Below are 19,102 nucleotides of genomic sequence, written 5' to 3' on the forward strand. Positions count from 1 at the left end.
CCGGTAAAGACATTGTAAGCGGCCATTGCAAAATCAAAATCGGCTCCAAGAAATGGTTTCGTTATGAAAAGAAAGGTTCTGAGGATCATGGGGCTTGGATCATGCATGAATACACTCTAGATTTGTCCAAGAATCAAGCTACCAATTATGTGCTTTGTAGGCTCCGAAAGAACCAACCAACTGGCCAAGATAAGAAGTACGGTTCTGCAAAGAAAAGAAAGTTAAATGATATTCAACACAATAGTAATCAATCTAAACAAGTGACAGATACTAAGGTGGAGAGGGTTTTGACCCACCAACAAAATCAGCAACAGAACTATGTGCACTATCAAGAAGTAAGTTGCAGCAATACTGGCATGATGAATGAGCAGAGCTTATCTGGTGGAATGGGCTTTGCAAGCAGTGTTATTGAACATTCTATTGTGACTGATCAAATGCAACAACATCAATATGAACAAATGACAGATATTGAGGTGGAGAGGGTTTTGACCCACCAACAAAATCAGCAACAGAACTATGTGCACTATCAAGAAGTAAGTTGCAGCAGTACTGGCATGATGAGTGAGCAGAGCTTATCTGGTGGAATGGGCTTTGCAAGTAGTGTTGCTGAACATTCTGGTGTGACTGATCAAATGCATAAACATTAGTGTCAACAGATACTAGTTCAGAATTCATAATGTCATTACGAACCATCTATAGAGATAATGATGAGTCATTTTGATAAGATGTTATCTATCCAGCAATGTGACTCCGGAAACAACTTGCTTCAAAGTGGAGAAACTGGTGGAGAAACCTTGGCCATTTCATTTGATTATGAAAGCAGCATTGATTATGAGTAGGAATCAATTCATCAGTTGCTTCAGTCTGACTTGGTGCTGGACTTAGAAGATATCTTGTTGTAACTGAATTATGAGAGAAATTTGTGTTTTATTAACTGTAATGATCCTTCACGATGTAATTTGACCATTTCGTCATTTATAAATTGTATAGCTTTATTCATTTATTTTGTTAATATGCATTGTATCATTTATATTGTTGATCTGCAAGTATCCCATCCTTGTACTTCTGTGGCATCATGCTGAATAACCACCATTCAATGTCAATATGATGCTCTCTATTGTAACTGGTGAATAAAAACTGAGAAAATTGCTTCATTGCATGTTCTGGTCGTAGTTTAATTTTCGCAACACTTTTAGGTAGGAACGCCATCTATCGACTAGGCTCATTATTTTGTACCCTACAAAGACTTTATTTGCAAGCTAGACACACCTCACATGCTGGAAATTTAGAAATAGAATGACGGAATTGCTTGACTAGCAAATTGACATCCATGTCAAGTAAGTATCTCATAGTTTATCATCTAACTATAGAGAAGAATTTGTGGGGAAAAACAAGAATTCAGTTGCAGGTAATCGAATTATTCCTTGGCCATGCGGCAGATGTTCCAAAGGGTTTGGAAGTAAATGCCATAAACGAGCGGACACAGTGCACTTGACCTGCTGCTGATTTTCCCAAGTGAAGCTGGAGATAGAGAAATCGTATTTAGTTAATTGTTAGAAAAAATAAGCGTAGCCAATTTGAAAAAAACCCAAAAATGTTTGAGTTAATTATATAAATTTCCCTGTAGACTACAGGTATTTTAATAATTTGTAGCAATTCATTTGTCACCAAAGAAACACATTTAATCAACTGGTGAGTCTTGTTCTTTTCTTTTTTTATATATTTTATTTTAGTGATCCTTGTTCTTTTTTAATTACCTTCACTCACAGTCAAGTGGCGCAAATGATAAAACACAGAGCTTTACTCTTGTTTCAATTGCAACTGGGATCAGGCAACTGGAAGCCATTTTCTTCTGATCATTTTCTTAAATTCAATAGTTTTTCTATACAACACGGGTTGATAGTGATACGAATGGATGCTGAAAGAAGGAGATTACCTCGCCACTCAAGAAGCCCGCTAAACATGAGAAGAAAATTTTTTGTCATGGGCTAGTTACATACAGTTAACATGAGAAGAAAATTTAACAACGTAGCTAGACTCGTTTGCTGCTGTGGTATTTACTGTGGCCCCTTTTTTTTGGGTTTATCTTTTTATATCACAGGTTTGTGAGTTGGTAAGTAAAAATGGGAAACGCAGACTTGCTTTTTCGTTCCTTGTGTCGGAGGCTGTGTCAGTTGTACTGGATCATGTATTTGGAAATAGCAAATGGGCTCCTCTCGCTGCATTTCTCCTGTCCGCATTTGGTTTTGCCATAAACATCTATGCATGTTTCTTGGAAAGAAGAAGAAGAAGCAACGTCAGAGCAATCAGATCACAATCTGATCTGCAGCTTGAGATAGTAGATATCGTGTTCTCTGCACTTCAGTTTATTGCTATATCGATCCATTTTATTCTGATGATATCAGATGTGAAGTCCAATTATAATGCATCTGTTCTTTTGCCGTTGGCCTTTGCTGTAACTGACTGTCGTCTTCGTTTTTAGAACCGGAGAAAATGTTGAGAATACTTCACTTGAAAAAGGGTTGGAGAAAAGGACAGCTTCTTTTGGTTCCAATGTTGTTGGAACTGCTTCTGTGAGAATCAGGCAGCTGTCTCAAGAGCTTAAGCGGTTGGCTTCATTTTCGAAGAGGCCTAATCCGCCTGCTCTGTTTGATAGCACCAAGTCTGCTGCAGCTCATGCCTTGGAAGGGTCTCAAGTTTCAATCATCAATCACGCACCTGTCAGAAATTTCTTGTAATCTGCCTATGTACGTCTTCACACAGCCCTTTTGGGAGCTTGAAAACAGACATTGCATAAATTGGAATAGCCTGCACAACTGCCTTCAGCAGAATCTCCTTGCCTCCCAGCGAAAAGAGCTGTGATTGCCAACCTTTAATTTTATTAAGCACCCTGGTTTTGACCATTGAAAAAAATTGATGCTTTCTCCTCCCCACCATAGATGGAAGACCAAGATATTTCTCATGGTGAGAAGCTACATTCAATTGAAAAAGAGCCTTGATATCCTCTTTGATGCGATTCTGTACACTGGGGCTAAAAATCATGGAGGATTTGTCAAGGTTAAACGACTGTCCTGAAGCTTTCGTGTGCTTGTCAGGGATTGCCTTTAAAACATGCATTCATCAGGAGAAGCTCGATATTAAACTATCATATGCTAAAAAAATAAATGAGTAATAGTTACATGATTGTAGTCGAAACCCACTCCATGAATTAATCTTCTTTCTGCAGCTTCATATGGTAAACTAGACAAGACATCAGCATAAATAAAAAATAAATAAGGGGAGAGGGGGCATCCCCGTCGCACGCCTCTCTGTGGATGAATAATGCCTCTGACTGTAACATTAGTTAGAAGTGAGAAAAATGATGAAGAATTGCACCGCATGATTAAGGCTACCCATTTACAAGAGAAACCCATCTTCACCATAGCTTTTGCGAGAAAAGATACTGATACAATTGTACTTCGAGAGGTATTTGGCAGGAACCTTTTTTCAAGTTTTCCGTTCAATGAAACAGATTTAACCAAATAGCACATCATTAGCATTTTTTTATATGCTCGTATGGAGAGAATGATTTTAGAATTTTTTTTTTTTAATTTTTCATATTACATACACTTGATATATGTATGATATGTGTGTGTATTCAGTTTGGTAATGGAGCTCCACAGTTGTAAAGAACATAAAGTGGTTTTGTGTTTGATTAAAAAAATATTATTACTCTCATTAGGATTGTGAATTGGTTATTTTTAAATTGTTCTTTTTATTTTTAAAATTTTCAATTTACTCAATTTTTATTTAAAAGACTAAAGAAAGGTTCATCAATCCAAGAACATATCTAATCAACTTGTTCGTCTTTAGTCTTTAGTCTTTTCTTCATTGATTCTTGGTCTTTTTTAATTGCGTTTATTCCCAATCAAGTGGGCACGAAGGAAAAAACGCAGAACTTTCCTTGAACATAACACACAACTTCACTCTTGTTTTAATTGCAGCTGGAAGCCATTTTCCTCTGATAATTTCTTTAAATTCAATATTTTTGCTACACAACAAGGGCTTACAGTGATAGGAATGGACTTTGAAAGAAGGAGATTACCTCGCCACTTAAGAAGCCCGGTAAATAAGTTTCATTCTCAACGGTGTCTAAATGTCGGACACCTATAATTTTTTTGTTGATGGTGTTATTAATTACTTGAGTTGTACTGCATTTTGTCATCGGCTAAATAGGTACAGTTAATACGAGAAGAAAACTTAAAATTAGATAGCTAACGTAGCTAGACTCATTTGCTATTGTAGTATATACTGTGCGGTTTTTTTTTTTTTCAATTTGGGTTAATTTTTTTATATCACAGGTCGGTGAGTTGGTGGTATGTAAAAATTGGAAACGCGGACTTGCGGTTTTGTTCCTTGTATTGGAGGCTGTATCAGTTGTGCTGGATCATGTATTTGGAAATAGCAAGTGGGCTCCTCTCGCTGCATTTCTCTTGTCCGCATTTGGTTTTGCTATAACTATCTATGCGTGTTTCTTGGGAAGCAGAAGAAGAAGAAAAAGAAGAAGAAGCACCATCGGAGTAATCAGATCACAATCTGATCGGCAGCTTGAGATAGTAGATATCGTGTTCTCTGCACTTCAGTTTATTGCTACATTGATCCATTTTATTCTGATGATATCAGATGTGAAGTCCAATTATAATGCATCTGTTCTTTTACCATTGGCCTTTGCTATAATTGCTGTCATCTTCGTTTTTAGAACGGAAGAAATAATTGAGAATTCTTTCCTTGAAAAAGGGTTAGAGACAGGACAGTTTCATTTTCCAATGTTGTTGGAACTGGAATCAGGCAGATGTTTCAAGAGCTTAAGCGGGTGTGTCAAATTCATTAGCGAGACTGATGGTGGCGCTGGTTGGGCAAATGTTGAGAAGCGATACGATGAAATTACGGCATCAACTAATGGGGTCTTGCCTCGTGCTCGCTTTGGCGAATGCATAGGCATGTGTACACACACACACACACACACACTTATATATATAGCATGATGCAACGTTAAATGTTGTGTATGATTTGTTTGTTTGTTTGTTTGCTGTTAATAATTTTATTTGTGTTAATGTTATGGCAGGAATGGACAAGGACTGGAAGGAATTTTCTGTTAACTTGTTTGATGCTTTAACTCGAAGACACAACATTCATGGGGATACAATCACTAGGGATCAGTTAAGAGAGTTTTGGGATGAGGTCAATAATCAGAGTTTTCATTCCAGGCTTCAAATTTTCTTTGACATGTAATGATTAATTCTTCTTTAATTTAAAAGGAAAAATTACAATTTTTTTTTTCCATTTTTTGGCATGTTCATTGCAAGTCATTCATCATTTTTGTTGTTTGTGGTGAAAAAATTATTGCAGAGTTGGTAAAAATGGAGTTGACAGAATCACGGAAGATGAGCTCACAGAGGTATGGCATGTTGAATAATTCCAAAAGATGCACTAAATTCAGTACTAATTAAGTTTGAATCATCAATCATGTGCTTGTCAGAATTTTCTTTTAGTTATTTTAATCATCAATTGTTATATATATCTACAGATTATCTAGGGATGGCAATGGGGAGGGGAGGGGAGGGGACCGATCTCCCCGTACCCATCCCCGATATTTTACGTATGTCCCCATCCCCTCCCCGTCCCCGTCAGAATTACTTGAGAGAATCCCCATCCCCTCCCCGAATAATAACAGGGGATCCCCGAGGGTCCCCGATCCCCGAATAACTAATACATTTTTTTTTCGATTTTGAGTTAATCATATTAAAATAAAAAATTCAAATAAAAGTAAAGTTCGAAATATATCTTACATTAATATCTATTACAAAAGTCACATACATTAAATTAGTAAGTAACGCAACATACAAGAGATACAAACTTATTTTACAAACTATCATGAACAAATTAATAGTCTAATACAAAATTGTTACAAATAAAATCAAATTTAGATTCAAAATTAACTTTTTCAATGGTGGTGTGGGCACTTTATAAATGTGGACTATTCCCTTTACAACACAATAGTTAAATCGGAGCAAATCAAAAGTAAATATTAGATTAGATTAGATTAGATATTAAAATTGTGATTCGCTGTGGGCAATTATAACATCTAAAATTAAATAAAAAATAGATTTAAGTTTAAAATATTTAAAGAATATCAAAATTAAAAAAAAATTTGGCTAATAGAATCTACTCAGTCTTTTTAATGTCCTAAATAAAAATTTAGAACTTTAATTAGCTAATTAGGCCTAAAAGTTTAATAATATAAATATTTTGATATTTTTTATTTTTACCAATATTTATAATTTTATAATTTAAATTTTATAATTTATTTACTAGTAATTTTAAAAAATTAAAATTAAATTAAAAATTAAAATGGGGAAATGGGTAGGGGATGGGGATTCCACCTCATCCCCGTCCCCTCCCCGAATAAGAAATTGGGTAAAAAAATTTCCCCGTCCCCTCCCCGAATAAGAAATTGGGTATGAAATTATCCTCATACCCTCCCCGAATGGGGAAAATCCCCGAGGGTACCCGTCCCCGTGGGGATTTTTGCCATCCCTAAGATTATCTGCCTCAGTGCATCTGCAGACAAATTCTTAAATACCCAAAAGAAAGCAGAGGAATTTGCTGCTGGGATTATGGAAAAATTGGATCCTTACTATCTCGGATACATCACGGTAAATAAAAATTTTAAAAAAATTATTTTAAAAAAATCTGAAGAGTTAAGCATATATCTTACAATTATATTGTTCAAAATTTGACCAGATAGACGATCTGGAAGCGCTTCTCGGCTTTGCCTCATACCCCCCGGTATAACTACCATTACTTAGTTACAAGCACCGGCGCAATCTTGAAGGCGGTGACGGATACTACCTGGCTTTATGGTTTTTCTACTTAAGAACATAGTTTTTACTTTAGTATGTACCTAAAGTAATATCCTCTATAGTTAACTTACCCTTGCATTGGGATCTTTAAAATTCAATATTGAAAAAGCAGTAATTTCAAATTAATAGAACACTGCTGAAACAGAATAATTTGATCATCTTTCAAATGACACGATCCCAATGATGATCATGTTTATACGGCACGTTCATTCCTGTAACAGAAAATAATTTGAGACTGCAGTCAGCTATCGCGATGATTGATCTACCGGCAATATTCACATGATTTCAAATGGACAAATTTATCCAATTTCGGTTCTCGCGCGAGCAATTTGACAGCTCCCTGAAAGTTTCAGCAAAACAAGCACTACAATTGTTCCTACACAAGTATGACCGATCTGGCTCCTGTATAAAAAAGCACGAGTCGGATTTTACGGATTTTACAGCCAGGAAATAGCAGGCAGCTCACACAGTGAAGATCAAAAGAAAATTTGTTTATAACATTCCTCTAATGGAGATGGACAAACTTTTCACCTTATTGTACCATGTATGAAAAAATAATTGTACCCTCTCCTCCGATCAAAATTCTACAATAAAAAACAAGAATAAAAAATAAGACAAAACTTAAGCCAAGTTTCCACTGCAAAGTTTGGGACTGTTTCTCACTCTAAGCGAGAATGATCTCGCCTATAAATTAAACTCATCTTAGGCCTCTATCTCATCTCATGTTGGGCCATTAGTAGATTTTTTTCTCATTTTTCTTTCTATTACCACTTCTGGTACAATTATATGATCATGTTCATCGTCGGCCTCCAGCAACCTTTCTCACAGCAGAAGGTAATGGGTCCTCATCATCAGACTGAATATCTCCATACTGCCACATCCCAATCCTAGCAGTCTTAGCTTCTTCCTGGAATTTTTCAAGATTCTCAAGGGCAGCCTGTCTGTCTCTGGATCCCCATCTCTTCCTCCTCTCTACCCTTGCAAGTCCTTCCTGAAAAATACATGAGGCGTAACTTACACAAACAAGCCAGCTTTATTTAGATTCATTTGCTCATTTTCCTAGAGAACAGTGGCAAGTTTCACATCCTAGAATAATTTTTCAAATGCACGTGCTCGTGTTCCTCAAATCAAAAGCCTATTTTATCAGAAATACCAAGTAAATCAAGGACTAGTAATCAAACCTGAACCATAAGAGTATTTATGCTAATCTCAGCATCCACAGCAACCAGAGTTACATGAAGAAGTGTCCCAGTTCCCTGTCCCTTGAGTTTTCCTCCAGAAGAATCCCTTTCTTCCACTAAGGCCCTAAATTCATTTGAACTGTTATACGTATGTTCATTCAAGAACTCAGCTGCTTCAGGACCATACTCATCTTCCAAGGCAGGAATCTTGATGTAGGCAAGGCTGCATAGCTGAGCAAGAGGTGGTGTCGACGATAATGATGGATCAATAGGCCTCAGCTTATTGTATGGAACCAACTCTTGATTTCCATAATCAATATAGAATACTTCAAATTTGTCGTTTACAGATTCAACCTTCTCCCGAGGTGCATTGACAATCTAAACATATCGGATCAGAGAGTAAGCAAAACAACACAGGAATCCAAACCAAGTTAAAATCTTGAATTTACTGAAGCAAGGAAGATGACAGAAGGCAATTGTCCTAATGCATGCAATAACGGAAAACACATTAGCATTGCATTGGTATCAATGATTTTTAGTTTTTTTAAAATTCTTATAATACCAACTACGGACAGAACTCAACAACCAGAATTTGAGTAACAGAGAAAATAAATTGCCAAACTTTTGACGGTCTTGATGTATCCATATCCAGAATTTAACATATCAAGCAACCATGACCAGAAATTTGCAGACGCTTAAGCCCCTAAATAGTAAATTGCTTTGCTTCTAAGTGAAAAGAAAAATATTAGAGCACTTATTTTGATTTAAATATGCTTCCTAATATGAGAGGGAAAAAAAGAAAAAGAAAAAGAAAAAGAAAAAGGCATTCTTTGCCACATTATCTGATCATGTTTTTGGTTCACTCTCATAAGCTTTCTAACTCCCCACTCGTACTTCCCACACCCACACATACATTCACTGAGATTTGCTTAAGATGATTATAAGCAGAAAGTCCTAAGCTTGTATAATCAGCAGGGAGTGCTATGATATCTAAGTTTTCGCTGTAGCAAATTGTAAGGGAGGTAAGAGTTCACTGACCATAGCTCGATTCCAGGAATTATCTGCACTAAATTGAGCAAGAACAATTTCGCCCTTCTTAGGGTTAAAAGCACCAATTACAGGAGCTTCTTGGAGATTCAGAGAAGCAAGTTGTTGCTGAACTGAGGCAACTTTCTGATCACCAACTTGCTGAACATAAAATTTTCCACCTCCCAAAATTTCTGTAACCACCACCTGAAAATAGAGGTAAGCAGGAAATCATTTACTATTTAGAACACAAGAAGAGGACAATACATGATGCAATAGTATCAAAATCACCTTTAGCACTTCTTTCTGTTTGCCTTCTACAGCTGCACCATTGGACACTTCCTCTCCTTCAACATAATTCTCCCATATCTGCAATAATATTTCAATTAGCAGAATCAACATAAGAATGAAAGCAAAAAAGACTTACACTATGATTCTTACCTTCAGTTTCTGTGATTTAGCAGATTTTTCAGCCTGTTCAAGAAGATGACTGTCTGGGATCCTGTCACTGCCAAAAGATGTTTGTAGCTTTGCCAGGCCAGCTTCAAGAAGAATCACTGCCACGTTGGTCCTTGACTCCCATAAAGATCCCAAGAAAGTGCCGGTTCTATCAACTGTTTCCACTTCAATCTGTATAGAAACAAATAAATATAGATTAAACTAAGTATGGAGAGCAACCGAGAATATTTAAAGAAGTGAAGTACCTCAACATCTCTCTGCAAAATCTTTTGTCTCATTAGTAAAAGCGCTTCATTTGAATAGCGCTCGTTACGACCGGGACATCGGACACCAGAGAATGAAAAGGCAATGCTACATGTTTCCTTGGGAATCAACACCTTAAAGCGGTGGCCACTGAGGACATATTCAACAACTGCAGGAATTCTCCTACTCCGTTGAAGGAACGGCAAAAAATCTCTAGCTTTCTTGACGGGTGCCTGTTAAAGACATTCAATTGAGTAAATGATAAAAAAGTCACTTGGTTTCGCGATTCATTGAATGAGAAATATTTTAGTTGATCCTAACCATAGTCAGGTCTTGTATGTGCATGACTGGGGGTTCCTTCGAAGAGTAACACCCTTTCTTCCCAGCTTTGGCACGTGCTTCAGCCGCAAGAAGGGCATCATAATAATTTGATCTTTCCTCAAAATCTCGATGGTTAATCACATTGCCAAGGCCACGTGAGACTACCAGCTCAGCAACATTCACTCCAGCAGGCTGGCCAGCAGCATTAGATTGGGCCACTGCCGATGCGTCATCACCCTCACCCTTAATGGGAGACAGGAGGAAGATTGATCCAAAATCAATTATTCTTGTTTCTGTAGCCCCCACAGACTCTTCCCCAGCTGGCCCTTTAGCTGCAGCTTGCCCTTTGGTCCCAGCAGGCCCTTTAGTCCCAGCAGGCCCTTTAGCCCCAGCCGCCACTGGTGCTGCTTCCACAACAACCTTCCTGGAATATTCCATTTGAACATTCACCTAAAACAAAATAAATAATAAAAGATTATTTATAATTTCTATCATCATTCAAATTATGTTCAAATGAATAATAATCCTTTCTTTTCCCAAGGAAAAAAATAATATATTTGAATCAAATGTAAGGAGAAAACAAGGACAAATTGCCCGTTAACCTTAAAGAAAAGTAAAATAAAGAAACTTCAAATTCATTCCAATGAATATTTGTACTTACTTGCCGGCCAATGAGCCGTGTTCTCAGAAACTCCCTTGCTTCCCTAGCATAGGCAGCTGGCTTTTCATCTTTACGAGGATTACCAATTTTGGGACACCTAATACTAGAAAGATTTACTCGTCTCTCTGCCAATGCATTGCCATATGGGATAGAATCATCAGCCACAATAATGCAGTCACCACTAACAACCTCCACAACCTGAGAAATGAATACAGGTAAATTTATAACCTATAATATAAAACACAAAATACTACTAACAAAGGGATTGTCTGAAACATATATTACCTTGCCTGTAAAATTCTGGTCGTGAATAGCCTTCGAATTTGATTGTGGTGGCACATAGTTTGTCCACATCCTCAACCGGGTTTTCTTGGCTTGAAGGTCAGCGGCCTTTAGCCGTCGTTTAGCATCTTCTTCCATCATATTTGCACTCCATTCAATATATTTTGCTAAGCCCTAAAGGAAAGACAGAGAGTCATATCAAATAATCTAAACCCATCATAGATAGTAGTATATTACCAAGCATGTAATGCTACTAAGTAACATTTACAATAAAGCAAAGCAGCGGCTGAAACGAATTGTGTGTTTCAGGGTATTAGAAGAAATTTTACTTAACTAAGAAAAGGCACCATTACACAATTTAAAAGAATAAACAAATATTATTAAATCAAGGCACATTGCATGTTCACAGCCACAAAGGAGTAGAAACAGGGGAATTTTGATATTTCCTGAACTGTCCAATAAAAATTAAACAGTAGAATTCAACATATTGGCTAGGCCCTAAGGAAAGACAGAGTCCTATCAAATAAGCTAAACCTATCAGGGATTTTACCAAGCATATAATATTATTACATAACAATTACAATAAAGTACAGGCAGTGGCTGAACGGACTTGCATGTTTGAGAACCAATTGAAGAAATTTTACATTAACTTAAAAAAAGCACCACTACCAACTTTACAGAATAAACAAATAATATTAATTCAAGCCACATAGCATGTTCAGAGCCAAAAAGTATAGAAACAGGAGAACTTAACATTTCCTCAGCTATCCCATTTCAACAAAATACAATACATACCACTGGCAGTAAACAATGAAATAGTTGGGCATAAATTGACAAAGTAGACAAATGGCAGACCTTGCCTACTTCTAAATATTTTCATTTTCAAAGTTGTCTATTTTGTCAACACACATATTAGATTCATTTTCAATATTTTCTACGTGAATTGGTGCACTTTTAAAGTGTCAACATTTCCTCACTTTTCATCATAGCTCCACATAATGGAGCATCTATGAGATGTCATGAACAAGAAAACACTCTAAAAATACCACCATGGAAGCTAGCATCAAACATCACAATCCTCAATTCAGCTACAGTATAAAGTTTTGCAAATATATACACGCACAACATCAGAGGATGATAAGATAAGAGTTTATGCACATACATTTTCCACGAGCTCCATTGCTAGGTCCTTTGCTGTTTCCCCATCAGGATAAAACACTGACCCAATCAAATTTTTGAATTTGTCAACACCTTCCAGGACAATACGGACCTACCAAAGAATCAATTATGAATTTAGGCCATCTAAACAATGTGGATATAAAGAAGACAACTTTATTAGAAATGCACATACCTCTCTATTCAAAACACGCATTTCCGTAAAATATTTGGCATCTAATGCAAATGGTTCGTCAGTGGATTGTTGTCCAGCTGAGGCTGTTGAGGCTGCAAGTCTCTGAGCAGAATTCAGAGGAGCTACTGCTTCAGCCGCCGAAACATCTCCATTGGTCTCCTCAGTATCTGTGTCGACAATAGCTGCAGGCCTCCTAGCCACAGCTGGAGCCTTAATTGAAACAGGAAAAATGAGAAATATAGACATCAAGCAGTACTGGTCTCGGAAGGCATAAAAAAAAAAGTTAAATAAAAAATTTACATGCAAACAATCAAGGGGCATCATGTTTACCTGGATTCCAGCAACAAAAACTTGGACAAACTGAAATTCTGGAAGCAGGTATACACGGAGAGTGCTGCCATCTCGAGCCTGCTCAACAATACCTTGCATAGGTCTTCCCTTGTTTGCATCTAACAGAGCCATAGCATTGAAGTTACTAGAATCACCAATGGCAGATGGTGGTAGGTTCCTAATGGAAGCCTCAGCAGCACCTGGTACCTATGATCAAGAAATGAAGACAGCTCATCATTTATGCATTAATTTAGGCAACAATTTTATTGCTAAGCCAGTCATTTTTCACTAAAAGGTAGACTGCTCACAATGCACAAGCCCAATCACATTAGACTCAAACTTGATGAAAGCCAAAATGCAACATCATTAATACAAATGATGGCCGGATTGGTACTCTAGAATCCTTGATCCTAGTTAAGCTATAGAAACTTCTTTTATTTCCAGGGTTCTTAGGAAAATTCTTTCATCATGCGTGCACCTAACTAAGACATTTTCGTGGTGATACTAATCGTTTCAGTATGTGCAAGAAAAAAAGAGACTAATAAACTTAGATCAAACAAGGATTAGGACTCTGACAAAAGTGATCATTTAAACTACTTCTTTAATGGAAAGTAAATCCAATAAGATAATTTTAAACATATAACATTATGTCCTCTACAAGATAATTATACATGAGATTTGATCCATTCATTTAATGTTGTTAAAAAAAATTCTGAAAAAGTAATTGACGGAAAAAATACTATTTAATTACCAAGAGCGAAAGAAACCATTTTTAAAATTTTATAGAATCAATAATTCTCAAAAACTTCAGCATTAACATGCAACTGAAAATATTGCACATCAAAATACGTTTAATGTCATAATGTGGTGTCTTGTAAAGTTTTTTAAGAAATTTAGGCTTTGAACATTTCATTCTTAATGCAATACTCCAGCATTGCCAAATATTTCTTATTAAATATAATTTATTTAGCCCTTTTTTTTTTTAATTTCAAATATCATCTATTTCAGCAAAAGCAAATATAAATGAGGTTCTGAGTTCATACATCTTTTAGTTTCTTCAAAATAAATTCAATTGCCACTAGATCTCAACTTTTTATACCCAAGGAACATAAGAAAAAAAATTAGATTTTACAATAGAATGCATTTCAGGAAGGGTTAAAAAGAACCTTGCTCCAGCGGCCAAGACCTTGTAGCTTTGCTTGCTCTTCGAGACGTAGCAGTTCTGCAAGGAAAGGACTTGCTTCCCCCTTCTGGGAACCCTGCTCCTTAACCTGCATATATCACGTTCAGCAAATAAATACTGAGGACCAAAACACAAGTCCAAACTCTCAAATCTGGGAATGGAAGGACGAACCTTTGCCCAGCCTTCTGAGACAACCAGCATTGCTACATTTTTGTCACCAAGGATGACCGTGCCAAATTCTCGGCCTATGTTGGGTACAGCATAATCTACTCGGAATGTGACCTCCTGCATTTGATACACTCACAAAAATTGATCTAGAGAGAAGAAAAACTAATGAAACTAACTGACAATGATAGTAGAAAATAAGAACCTTTCCTATGCAGAGCTTCCTCAGAAATTCTCTGCTGTCCCATGCAAATGGCTCATCTAAACCACCTCTGCGGGCCTAAGAATAAGACAAATTATCACAAAAAGGTTCTCTTAGTGTGGAAACTGAAAAATTCACGGAATAAAAATATTGTAATCCAAATATTTCAGAAAGATGCTACAAATTTGTAATACAACCAGAGTTTTTTTTGTTATTATTATGTACTCCTATTTTTAACTTTTTTATGATAACATTTGACAGCAAGAAGGAGTAGCAAGGTCAACAGTAATAGTAGAAAACCCAGAACTGTTTATAACAAGATGTTGAGAGGCCGCGAATACAAATAATTATATAATAGATTCTCACAAACCTATAAAATTTCTCCGCTGACATTTAACTTTAAGAAAAATTTCAGGTAATAAATTAGAGAATGTAGAATAGCACTCTAACCACATACAACATTGTGGATAGAGAATGATTACCAGCCGAGGTGTAATAATAGATGATAAAGTGAGAGTTTTTTCCCGTGGAGGTCCAGGATTCGGGTTGGACAAGGCTGTTATCACCAAGCTGTCACCAGATGGAACAGCTTTCACTCTTGCTCTGTACCATCCTCCCCCGGCTGCCGCTGGCGTTGCCATCTGAACAGTAAAGATCTAAACGAATTAATCTCTAATCCATACGTTTTTTTTTCATTAACAATATTCTGTGTATCAAATCAGCATCAGTTAAAGAAATAACTGAAAGAGAATATAAAAAATAACAAATTTAAATAAGAATGAAAATTAATAAGAGAAAACGCACACGAAGAACAAATTCATATCAGATCCGTAGCATTGAAATCATCGAAAGTCCAAAAACGCATTCAATTATTATTAAAACGACACGCAAAAACAGAACACATGAGATTGATCCTATCAGTCACTAATAAACAGCTCGATCTATCAATCGATCAAGCAAATAAACATTAAAGCATCGTCGTCTCAAAACAAAAATAACAGAAGGAATTTCAAAACGAGCGCGAATTGCATGCAAGTCTGTTACACGCACATTCATCATCACAACATTAAATCAAAACAAACAAAATCTCGAAAAAATAATCAAAACAATCAAAACCTGATCTGCGTCAAACAAAAGGAACACTAAACCAAAAAAATGAAAAATAAAAGTCACAATTCGTTACGTTACCTGGATCAGATAAAACGGTACGTATTGGATCTAAAGAGAGAGAGCAGAATAATGATAAAATGTAAATGAAAAAATGGAGTATTGAGAAAATATAAAACAGAGACGAGAGACGGATTTATACGGGAACGGGACGGCGGATCATAGAGAGAGGAGACAATGCGCTAAACATGGGCATATAAACAAGAGAGCAATACTGGCTGAGATGAATGTACCCTCCTTGTTTGAGGTAATTACGGAAATACCACAGAGATACAAATTCTATTTTGTTTTGGCAGAATTTCAAAAGTATATCTATCTAAATTCCAAATTTCAAAAATGAAAAAATTGTAAAATATAAAAAAATTTTAAAAAAAACTTTTTTTCCCCAAGAATAATGGTGATGATACGGACGCGAAAACCGGCCTGATTAATGACGTCATTTTGATAATTACCAAATTTTCCTATTTGTGAAATCAATATGTGCGGGCCAATTAATTTGTCTGGGTGCTAAATGTGAAGCCTAACTAGTAATTATTCTCTAATCTTGGATAGCGTGCTCTTAACGACCAATTACCGTCCGTCTAAATTTTATTTAATTTAAATAAAATGTATTAATATTTTGCTACAATAGTTTAATTTATTCAATATCTTACTTTATTCTTTTTTTTTTACATGTATCTTATTTTATTCTTAAATTAAATAAATGTCCATGCTGATTGTAATATTTACCAAATGAATTATAACCTACGTTATTTCATTAGCTTTCGTTTGAAATGAATTTCATTATTTTAGTAACATAGCATTTTGTAATTAAAAAAATAGTTTTCTGTTATAGAGGCGTTATGGGATTACAAAAAGAAATTTCAGATTAATCCACTTTCCTATCTCCTTTTTTGTTGGGTTAAAAACAAGTTAGCTTTATTATTATTAGATGAGTTGATTAGTTCTTTTTTTAAAATAATTTAGTTTTACAACTAAAGTTATTTATTGTTAAATTAAATAAATTTATTATTATTTTATTCAACTCAAGTCTTATCTAGGGATGGCAAAAATCCCCACGGGGATGGGTACCCTCGGGGATTTTCCCCATTCGGGGAGGGTACGGGGATAATTTTATACCCAATTTTTTTTTCGGGGAGGGGACGGGGAAAATTTTTTACCCAACTTTTTATTCGGGGAGGGGACGGGGATGAGGTGGAATCCCCATCCCCTACCCATTTCCCCATTTTAATTTTTAATTTTATTTTTATTTTTAAAATTACTAATAAATAAATAACAAAATTATAAATATTGTTAAAAATAATAAATATCAAAATAGTTGTATGTTGGGAAAGTGGTCACCCTTTGCCGGGAATTAGTTGAAGAGTATTAATTGAAGTTTTCACCAACTGTTTATTGCTTTGATTATACTGGTAGTAGTTCTTCTACTAGATCTACAGGGGATTCTTATAAGAAAGCAACCAAATGGATGACAGGTTTTAATGATTATGTAAACAATGGAGATTGTGCAGTTGTTGCAGATGAATTAGATTCATATTTGGATGAGAAAGTTATATCTCGGATGGAAGATTTTAATATTTTGAGTTGGTGGAAGACAAATGCTAATAGGTATCCTACATTAGCTCGAATTGCTAGAGATATTTTGGCAATTCCAATTACAACAGTTGCTTCTGAATCAGCTTTTAACACTAGTGGTAGAGTTGTGAGCTCATACCATAACAAACTTCATCCAAGCACATTGGAGGCCTTAATGTGCTGTCAAAGTTGGTTACGAGCTTACAATAGCGGTATGAGTTTATTTTAATATGATTAATTTAAAATCGAAAATAAAAAATGTATTAGACTATTAATTATTCGGGGACCGGGGACCCTCGGGGATCCCCTGTTATTATTCGGGGAGGGGATGAGGATTCTCTCAAGCAATTTTGACGGGGACGGGGAGGGGACGGGGACATATGCAAAACATCGGGGATGGGTATGGGGAGATTGGTCCCCTCCCCTCCCCTCCCCATTGCCATCCCTAGTCTTATCTATTCTTAAACTAAATATCATTTTTTGAGTGGTAGCTGTGCCAATTAAAAATGTACAATCAGAAGATTAGATTTTAGGCCGCGGGTTTGGCACCTAAGGTGGTCCAATGGCGTGACCCTTATTTTAAATCGCAGTTGCTGGTATCTTCCTTTATGCAAATATTTGACTTTCTAGGCAACAACTTTTCGAATAGGCCGATCACAAATATCTGTGGCAAAATAACAAATGGGTATGTCACTTTTACTTTTGTTTCAAATATAGATATAGTTTGTTCGTTTGTATCGAAAAGGTCCGTCATTTCCTATCCACTGACGCGACGTCACGTCACCCTATCAAACTAATTACAAATTTGCAATTTCAGCAGGAGCCAAGTTGATACATCCGTCGGTGGATGTAGATGATATTATCCAAAAATTTATTCAAAGCAAACTTTTCAACGAGATATTTTCTCTTTCTAAGTGTTGACGGCGAAAGCGTCTGATGCTGACGCGCTCTTATCTCGAGTGGACGTAGATGATGTAGGCGCGTGGAAGGGAGACTTTAGTGCGGAGATTGGTGCCTGTCGAATGTAGATCAATCCGATAAAAATGGTCAGAGGTGTTAGATCTCAAGCCTCAACCACCACGACAGTCCAGTACAATTCAGTTTTATTTTTACCGTTAAGTTACTATCTATGGTGAAAAGAACAAATCAGATTTGGTCACTGAATCATTTTGCTGCTTACCTCTCTTTATCCGTTTTATCTTTTAATAATTTTAGTTTACTCATGTACCATAAAAAGTAAAAATCAAAACAGCTTAAGCATAATGGAAATGCCTACCTCCAACTAGGTCAAAAAGTATACTTTACCGCTAACTCATGATCATGGAGACTGAAGACCCGCAGGAGCGGTAATATTCATGTCAAATTTTACTAATAAATTTTGACATTCAAATTTCATAATCGGCGCATTGAATAAAGCGGATACAGGATTTGATTTGTTTAGACGTGATTAATAAATGAATTTTATTCAATTTTTTTTACATGACACGATTTATTTAGATATGTTATGTACGAATAGTATGATTAAGAGTCAGTTTGGGAATACTGTAATTTTTAAAATAATTTATATTAGTTGTGCTGTAAAAATAATCAATTGTGAAGAAAATCAGTTAAGTGTTTAGTAAATTTTATTTTCAAAAGTACTGTGAATTTTGGAAATAATTATGAATGTTTGGTATAAAATTTACTGTTAAACTGCTGGGAGAAAACAAATGACTAAAATGTACATAATGTAAAATAAAATATATTTATACATATAATTTGTTTGTTTCTCAAATTATAATGATTATAATATAGTGAAACAAATTAAAAATAATAATCATTATAATTTATTAGTCATTAATAATAATAATCATTATAATTTGTCAACCCAAACCATTCATTTTGTGTCGAACCTTGTCGAGTAATCATATTGGAATTCAAATTGCTCTTCACAACATTTGTATCAAGCGGAGATACTCGTGAATATATTGTAGAGAAACAAAAATATTACGATTTAAAAAAAAAATTATACACAAATCCACAATAGTATACACCACGAGGAAAATATAAATACT

General features: G+C 35.7%; 2 protein-coding genes across 3 annotated transcripts; one reads left to right on the top strand and one right to left on the bottom strand.

Moving 5' to 3' along the window:
• Positions 1-3,930: 3,930 nt before the first annotated feature.
• On the top strand, positions 3,931-6,918 carry LOC112498834 (respiratory burst oxidase homolog protein D-like). Of its 2 annotated transcripts, XM_052439277.1 has the most exons (6): positions 3,931-4,104; positions 4,341-4,977; positions 5,105-5,267; positions 5,389-5,437; positions 6,582-6,695; positions 6,784-6,918. In XM_052439277.1, exons 1-6 carry the CDS (start codon positions 4,060-4,062, stop codon positions 6,832-6,834), a joined length of 1,059 nt encoding a protein of 352 aa, XP_052295237.1. In that variant the 5' UTR covers positions 3,931-4,059; the 3' UTR covers positions 6,835-6,918. The 2 variants fall into 2 exon arrangements, with proteins under 2 accessions (XP_052295237.1, XP_052295238.1); XM_052439278.1 differs by lacking the exon at positions 6,582-6,695 and having other exon boundaries at positions 6,784-6,917.
• A 454-nt stretch (positions 6,919-7,372) lies between these two features.
• Positions 7,373-15,661, bottom strand: LOC102617109 (ribonuclease TUDOR 1). The gene is made up of 17 exons (XM_006484995.4): positions 15,495-15,661; positions 14,789-14,947; positions 14,310-14,384; positions 14,111-14,224; positions 13,923-14,027; positions 12,757-12,963; positions 12,427-12,636; positions 12,238-12,345; positions 11,079-11,249; positions 10,794-10,991; positions 10,133-10,582; positions 9,814-10,044; positions 9,551-9,739; positions 9,401-9,478; positions 9,122-9,316; positions 8,084-8,461; positions 7,373-7,893 (listed from the first exon to the last, which is right to left on the bottom strand). The coding sequence occupies exons 2-17, from the start codon at positions 14,945-14,947 to the stop codon at positions 7,699-7,701; spliced, it is 3,063 nt and encodes a 1,020-aa protein (XP_006485058.1). The 5' UTR covers positions 15,495-15,661; the 3' UTR covers positions 7,373-7,698.
• Positions 15,662-19,102: the final 3,441 nt, after the last annotated feature.

The sequence above is a fragment of the Citrus sinensis genome, chromosome 4 (genome assembly GCF_022201045.2).
Source record: "Citrus sinensis cultivar Valencia sweet orange chromosome 4, DVS_A1.0, whole genome shotgun sequence".
Classification (NCBI taxonomy): Eukaryota; Viridiplantae; Streptophyta; class Magnoliopsida; order Sapindales; family Rutaceae; genus Citrus; species Citrus sinensis.